This window comes from Sinocyclocheilus grahami, unplaced genomic scaffold (genome assembly GCF_001515645.1).
Source record: "Sinocyclocheilus grahami isolate Dianchi unplaced genomic scaffold, SAMN03320097.WGS_v1.1 scaffold534.1, whole genome shotgun sequence".
NCBI classification, from domain to species: Eukaryota; Metazoa; Chordata; class Actinopteri; order Cypriniformes; family Cyprinidae; genus Sinocyclocheilus; species Sinocyclocheilus grahami.
In genome coordinates this window covers 560,274-568,626 of record NW_015505713.1, presented here as the reverse complement: position 1 = coordinate 568,626, position 8,353 = coordinate 560,274, and the positions used below count along the sequence as shown (strand labels likewise).

General features: G+C 37.2%; 1 protein-coding gene across 2 annotated transcripts in view; it reads left to right on the top strand.

The window, feature by feature from the left end:
* The window catches only part of tanc1a (tetratricopeptide repeat, ankyrin repeat and coiled-coil containing 1a), a 125,590-nt gene that overhangs the window by 13,361 nt on the left and 103,876 nt on the right, over positions 1-8,353 (top strand). For both annotated transcript variants that reach the window (XM_016238228.1, XM_016238227.1), the window contains exon 2: positions 6,428-6,526. In XM_016238228.1, the coding sequence (XP_016093714.1) occupies positions 6,463-6,526 (64 nt within the window). In that variant the 5' untranslated portion in view covers positions 6,428-6,462. The remainder of the gene's footprint in view (positions 1-6,427; positions 6,527-8,353) is intronic.

The following is an 8,353-nucleotide window of genomic DNA, read 5'->3' as shown; positions in this document are numbered from 1 at the left end:
GCTTTCCACTTGGTTCCAACTCTGGCAAACACACTACGGTGAAGCTCTAATGCACTTTTCTGGAGTCTGTAATTTCATTTTCAGTCACACGCATGGATGATTTGCTCTGGTCTTTTTTAGCTTCTCAAACAGAAATTGGTGACTTTAAAAGTAGACCATTATTGATATCACTTGTGATGGTGAATTGGTAGCCAATATGCAATATCTATAAAAACGCTGTCATTAGTACAAAATTAAAGGTAATCTTTTTAGTATTGGATAAAAAACAGACTTCAGAAGATATAAATGTTTCTTAGTGAAGTTAACTTATTTTATAGAGTTCTGCCTGTATGTGCTCTGTCTCTGTAAGGCAAAGGCCTGTTTTCCCTATATCCAGCACCATCCAGATGGAGTTAGTAATATGACGTCACCTCTGACATCAGTGTCTCTGCAAATCTGTACAGTATGTAGCTTGCCAAGCCAGGCATTATGAATTCCATTTTGCACATATGTGTGTGACCCTGCTTCATGTTCCTGAGGTGCACATGTGCCAGTGTATATGAAAGGGAATGATGGCTGATGAGAAAATGAGATCTTTGGATGGGCACAATATCTGTGATTGTGTTTTTCATGATGTCATTTAGGCTTGTGTTTCAGAACCATGTCTCTGAATGACAGGATGTGGCTCCTTTCAAATCCAGGCAATTAGTATTGAATCCATTGAACCAGTTCTGCCTTTTAGGCTTGAAGATAATTAATTTGAACATTTAACAGAACACAAACTAATCAATCCCAGAGTTTGTCTCCAAAACTGTTGCAAATTATAGTAAGTGCACAACTGTGTACTGTGTAATTAATAATTTCATAATTTACCATATGGTTTTATTTCCTCATTTGTTGTTCTTTTTTTATTTGATTGCTTCTGGTTGGCTGTGACTAGCAGTCCTGTGGCTGAGGGAAAGAATCAGTAAAATTGGTTGCGCTGTATAAAAGAGCTGATGGTGACAGTTTTTAAGCTCAAACCAACAGTCAGACTCATGTCTTAATAACTCCCCAAGTGATTTTTCCACAAAAATATATTGCATGCTGCCTATAGCTACTCTGTTTCTTTTTTTCTGCTTTTCTGTGATGTTCCAAGAAAAGGATTTAGGCAGAAAACAAAGTATTAGTGAGTCCTTCACTCATTTGGGCTTTTGAACAACATGGTTCAAAAGCTTAAAAATGACCCTGGGTTAATGTCTCATTCTGTTCATACTTTACTCTGGGTTATTATTTAAATCATTAGTTATAAATTAATCTCAGGTTTTGACACGCTGTATTAGGGCTGCACGATATATCGCAAATGTAAATATCGTAATATGCATATCGCAAGGGTGTGCGATATGTAAATTATTTTAATAATAGGCTACTTAAATCAAAACATTGCAAAAGGTCAAAATTTTAGTTCAACGCATATAGCAGAAAATTGCTTGACGTTAAAAAGAGTTAAGTGCAACAAGTTGCAGAAAACAACTCTTTGCCGTCTCGTCTTGCTGTCTGACTCACACCTGAAGCACAAGCCGCATCTCGCACAACATATCTTCCACGCGCACACACAGAGAGACACGTTTCAGACGGCGCGCGAACACCGAGTTGATTCGTCTTTCGCATCTCCTCCTTATGTTTGAACAGACACACACACACACACACACACACAGAATTATGTCAATAGTACCTGTCTCGACGATCATTCTCGTAAACGCAATCGGTTATGTTTTAAATGAACGTAAACCGCTGAGAAGGAAATCTGATGCGTGTCATTATACTGGATCCGTGCAGTCGGATTTAGAGGGACAGCAGCCTATAAATATGTGCTGCTGAATGCGTCACTAATGTTAATCAAACAACAAAATGGCTATAACAAAGATTAATCTAAATTTAATTCATACAGTGAACACTATGCAGTGTTATTTTACACTTAATTATTACATTTCTGTATCTGAAAACTACTGTTTATTTTATCTATGCTTGTAAATGGTGTATTTCTTTTTTTTTTTTACTGACTGCTCACCTGCATTTAATCATGTTTGAACTTTCTCAGACTATAGTTTTTGCTGTGGTATATGAAGAAGTACTTAGTGTATGGAAAGCAAAGTTACAATGATATAAAATTAGTGTCATTAATTTTTTTTGTTTGTATGTTCACACTAATGTTAAAATGACATTTTCTGATTTGTGACATCACTTTAAGCAATATCGTATCGCATATCGAATATTGCATTTTTTAACAAGGTATCGCATTTTTCTTCAATATCGCACAGCCCTACACTGTATCACTGTTTCACATTATATATGTTTGAAAATAAATATATTATTTGAATATTTATGAGGTTGCAACTCTCGCACACTTTGGCAATAGAATCGACCATTAGGTAGTGTGTGTGTGTGTGTGTGTGTATATATATATATATCTATCTATCTATCCTTAAAAACCTCATGAAGTGAGTTGTATCAAACTTAAGGCCATAAAAAGTTTTAAATGTTAAGTGGTATAAGAAATGTCTTAATTATAATTTCAAGAGGTCTTACAGTTGGGAACGGAAAGACAAGAGTCACGATACGGCTGGATTAAACTTCAAAAGGCAATGATGTTATTGAATAAATATGAGCGCTGCATGTTTCAAGTCAAAACGCGGCGCGGATGTCTTTATTTGAATGTATCTGAAGGGAACCGACTGTCCTCAGAAATGTGTGGTTGGCATTTTAATTTAATTTTCCTGATAAAGCAGCGTTTATGAGTGCGGAGCTAGGGCTGTCGCGGTGAGGGAATTTCCCTTGCGGTAATTTTGAGTGGCTCAGTAGTGCGGTATGTGGTATTATCGCCATATATATATATATATTTGTGTGTATGTGTTACGATTGTGCATTTGTGATCTGAGAAATGACAAACAACAAGCATTACTCTACACTGCTCAACTCGCGTTTGAATCGTCAGTGTGGCAAATTCTTTAAATATAAAAAACGTACTTGCAGTCTGTGAGTCAGAACAGCCGGCATTGTAGTCTAATCTACCAGGATCAGGAAACAGTCCTCCATAAAATGCGCTGGACACATCTGAATATTTGGGTTGAACTGTTCTGGAACAATGTTGTAAATGCAACTTAACCACTGATTTCTAGTCGTGTCCTCTTTTGGAAGGCCAAACAAAGTAGTTTCGCTTTCACAATGAAACACCGCGTCACACAAGCCGGGCTGGAGTAATCGGAGGCCGGTGGCCTTGAGTGAGCGGCGGCAGGTGGGCTTGAGTGAGCGGAGGCGGGCAGGCTTGAGAACGGCGCGGCCGGCGGGCTTGTGGCAACCACATGTGACGACCCCGGGCTGAACACCGCTTCGTCCACGGTGAAAGCTGATCCGGCGATCCACAACGCGAAGTTAGGCTAGGGCTGTCGCGATAACCGCAATATCGCAATACCGCGCTATTGACGAGCAAACCGCAGAGGAATGCAAGAACCGCAGCAACCGCGATTTTTCCGTGTTTTATTTTTTCGTTAGGTTATGCCCTTCTCGATTTACACTTCATGCATGTGGACTGAATATTAAACAAGTTAGTAATGATAACATAATGTGTACCATGCTGATTTGTACAGAGGCTCCGTAGATTTGCACTTAACAAGCCTAACCAGACAGTGAATGAGAGAGAGATCGACTGAGCGCGTGAGATTACTTGCGTCTGTCCTCCAGGCCGAGTCATATATGTGAAAATAGGTTGCCATGTCCAAGGAAAGCGAAATCTCTGTCTTAGCATCGACGCATAGCTGGTCAGTTGAGCCTTCTAAAGTGGCGCTCAAAGTTAAAATGATTTCAGCAGCGTGTTTCATTACGTCTCTTTGAATGAATGAATCAGCGTTTTTGAACGTGTAGTTGAATGACAGTCCCACCTTGTGGTGCAACACTGTAACTGCACTGACTGACAGCCGTCTAGAACGAGCGCAGATGTTAATATCATTAGAAAGTCTCTTGTCTAGTCAGATTAAGAGATCAGATTACAACTAGGCTAACTGTTATACATATAGGTTAACGATAGCCTAACAATCTTATTGTCAGGTTTATGTTCTGTTAAGTGGACCATTATTTTGTCATTCTCTTCTGTTTACTTCACTTCCTGTTTCAACGCTATTTGGTTTCGGTTACATTGTCTTCTGAATATGACCTTGTTAGTTATATCGTAACATAGCCATTTTAGGTAGGTGTGGTTGACTCTTAAATTTTATAAAGAATATCTCTTTGGATTTGAGACTTTAGTCTTTGCAACTTTACAGATTTTCTTTATGCACCAAGAGCTTGTAACACTCCAAAGAGAAAGAAAAAAATTGAAATCGCACCTTTAAAATGGGTCATAAATTGCCTTAAATTTATTTAAATAAATTCTGCAGATACACTGTAAATAGTTAAATAAAATTCCTTCCTTCATATTTGTTGATATTTGTGTATTTAAAATATTTTTGATTGACATTTAAACTCCTATCTGATTTTCTATATTTAAAAAAAAAAAAAAAAAAAAAGTCTTTTTTTTTTATTTGGGCTAGTTAAATGAATTTTTGGGCTACCAAAATCTGAAGAGTACCTGCCCGAAAGGTTACCAGGGATTTAGAAATTTTGCGAGCCCTGCTTAGCCTCTAACTCAAACAATGGTGAAGTAACATCTAATAATAGCCAGTGGCTAAAGATAGACATTTATTCGCCTAGCATAAAAATTTAGTTGAGTGATTTACTCTCATTGTAGAAAGTTGGGTTAAAAGCATTGAGTGGACAAATATAGATTTAATAGATGCCAGTTAATGCATTTAGTATTGCTGTTTGACACTTTAATGATTTATTAACATTTTCCTCAGACTTGGAAGTTAGATAGTGCTTTTATGACTGTACAAAACAATTTAATGAGGCAGGCATTATTTTATGATTGGTTGTAACTGTGTAGTTTCGCACTCTATAGCTTTTTCACTGTGATCTGTTGGGCATTACCTGTTCTGGAGAAGATGTTATAATACAACACCCATAAAATTTATTGCCGTTTCACAATTGCAAGTGTGAAACATTGTTTAACGTCTTCATGAAATGAAAATTCTTATGTTGTATACTATATGTATAATATTTGTTTTGTTTTTGTTTAGTTTGTTTTTTAAAAAAAATTTTTATCCAAATGTCAGACAGAGTTCATGGTAACATATGATTGGAGAAGATCTGCCAATCATTTAGTCCTCTTAAACCTCGCCCCTGCAAACTGCAAACATTTTTTTTTTTCTTCAGTAATCTGTTTCACTTGGATGTGCATAACAATATGGAGAAGATCTGTCACTTCCAATTCTATGCTACTTTTTGGACATTCAGTGTAGTGTGAAATGCCTTGATCCACTGAGTAGTAGTTTAGTTGTAATAGGACAGTTAAACATCTACAGCTGGATTCCAACAGAACCCTGGAATGGACACTCTTCTCGTGTCTCCTAATGAGCAAATATCCACCTCAACATATGATTGGAGAAGATCTGCCAATCATTTAGTCCTCTTAAACCTCGCCCCTGCAAACTGGCAAAAATTTTTTTTTCTTCAGTAATCTGTTTCACTTGGATGTGCATAACAATATGGAGAAGATCTGTCACTTCCAATTCTATGCTACTTTTTGGACATTCAGTGTAGTGTGAAATGCCTTGATCCACTGAGTAGTAGTTTAGTTGTAATAGGACAGTTAAACATCTACAGCTGGATTCCAACAGAACCCTGGAATGGACACTCTTCTCGTGTCTCCTAATGAGCAAATATCCACCTCTGACCTGCCTGTCACTGTGAGACCAGCCTGCTGGCCTGGATACCCAGATAAGCAGACAGATCCATTCTGCTATTTTAGAATGAAGTGGAGGTTTGGTAGAAGGGTTGGTATTTCCTCCTATTGTCTGAAAGACGTGTCAGTGTGGACAGCTGCTGTGTGGACACATGCAATGGAATCCTGAAGGACAGTGGCACACTAGTTTCCCTCTTATTTTGAGCGGTTTATAGCAACTGGTCTTTCCTTGCCTACTAAGGTCTTTCAGTTTTTCTTCAGTTTAAGCTGTTAAATGTATTTTTATTTCACATTTTATGGATTATGTGAGTGGCGTGCAACAGTTTACAGTGTGTGGTTAACGCTGGCAATCACAGTTTCTTTCTTTATTTGTTTATATGCCTAAGACCAGGCAGGAGAGCGTTAATTAGATGTGGAATGTGGGAATTTCATCAAACAATTCCTCCCGTCACGAGGTGGCAACACACACATACATAAAATGAATAGGGAGTTTTGTTTTCCATTGTGTTGTCAAGTTGTTGGTGACTTGTTTAAATTACTCGTCCTAAGCATTGTGGTGTTATTAAACCAGATCTTTTTCCTTGATCAGTTGCTAACAGTGTGCTCTTCTTTAATAAATTTGTGTCTCTGCAGGAACAAAGGACTGCGGTAAAAGTGGGAACTGTACCATGTTTAAGGGAGTGCTGAAGAAAGGGCGAGAGGGAGGCGGAAGAACTGGCAAAAGAGACACAGGTAAGCTGCTTTATTCCCAGAAGGAAGGAAAATTATATTAATAAACTGTTGCTGAAACCTTTTGAACTGTACTTTGCTGTTGTGTGTATGCTTAATTTAATTGCATAATTGGCTTATGGCCTCCAAAGAGATTTATAGAGCTGACTGGGATTGGCCAAATGAGATTTAGTTTTTTTTTCTTCCTTTATTCCAGCTCAGGCTGTGTCTTGTCATTGAAAATGATCTGAAATTATAATTTCACAATCGTATTAAATGATTTTATAGAATAATAGTCACCCAAATGTGTATGTATGTATGTACCCAGCAGGCACACAATGTCATAAGATGTCGATATTTGGTTGCGACGTCGGGTGACCAAAATTCTATGTTAATTCAACGTCTAATGTTAATGTTAAATTGATGTCCAATAAGTTTTTCTTTAAAACATTCTTGGATCACCTCATGAAAGTCTTTTCCAATGTACTTCCACAGAGCTTTATAAAAGTCTGCTGATAGTCCAGGTGCTGGAATTGATGAATTGAAACAATTCAAATTTCTCATGAAAATCTTTCTCTTTCAACAATGCAACATTACATTACAGTTTTGAATTTAGATTGTCTCAAAACAATATTGACTGTAATAAAATAGTGATCTGATAGACAACATGGAAAAATATTACACCCCATTATTCTATTATTTTCAGCACGCTTGACATAAAACCTGTCAAGTCTTGCTACACTTATTCCTTGTGAAACTTTTGTCCATGTATATTGTTTCATCTCTTTACTCCTATCTCTCCATACATCTACCAAATCATTCTGAATTGTAATACTTTTTAAGAAAGAAGCCGATACAGGATGTGGTTCCTCATTATTTCTATCTAAAAGAAAATTAAGGGTACAATTCCAATCCCCACCAACAATTAAAAACCCATCCAAAGTATAACTTTTTAAAAAATTCTCCTAACTTTCTAAACATGAAGATTCTATCTGATCCTTTATTTGGAGCATACATATTTATGAAAACAAATAACTGATTATCAATTTTAACTTTCACCATTAAAATATGTCCTTTCTCTATTTCCATTTCTGATCAAATATTGACATTTAAGGTGAGTTGAAAATAAAATCGCTACACCTGCACTGACATTTGTGCCATGGCGTAAACAAATGTTTCCTTCCCACCATGTGCTTTATTTTTTCCGTTTTGACAATTTTACATGATCTTTTTGAGCTCTACGTACAATTGTTTGAAACTTTCTCAGCCGAAATCTTTTTTTGTTTTGAAATGACGTCATAGCCAGCCGTCTTTTGAGCGATCACCACTGATTTAACAAACTTATTAACATCGGGGAAGAAATTTACAACATCAACCTTTTTCCCTTTAAATCCAGAAACTCATTTAATTCCTCGACAGAATAAACGTCATCCAAAGACTTACTGCAATCAATCTCTGAAAACTCTGAACAATTATCACAATCCTCCATCAGTTCTTCTTCGCTATTTTCATTCTCCACAGATGCATTAGACTGTGACCCGCTTGGACTCGGAACCACATCACTATAAACAAGTTCATTATCCTTAACCGCAACAACATCATCCTTCAAAACATTCGGGCCAACAGCATTATCACCAGGTCGTATAGATGAAATAAACTCCCTCACCTCTAACTTTGAACTTTGATCTATAGCACTTTGCTCAGCTGAAGAACCGGCCTGGGGAACAACGCTGGGTTCACCTGCCGAAGCCGAAGCCTCCGAATCATCATCATCATCATCATCATCATCAGCATTAACCCCATTTGTCTTCTGTTTTTCTTCTGGAATCATTACATCCTTTTCAGCTTATA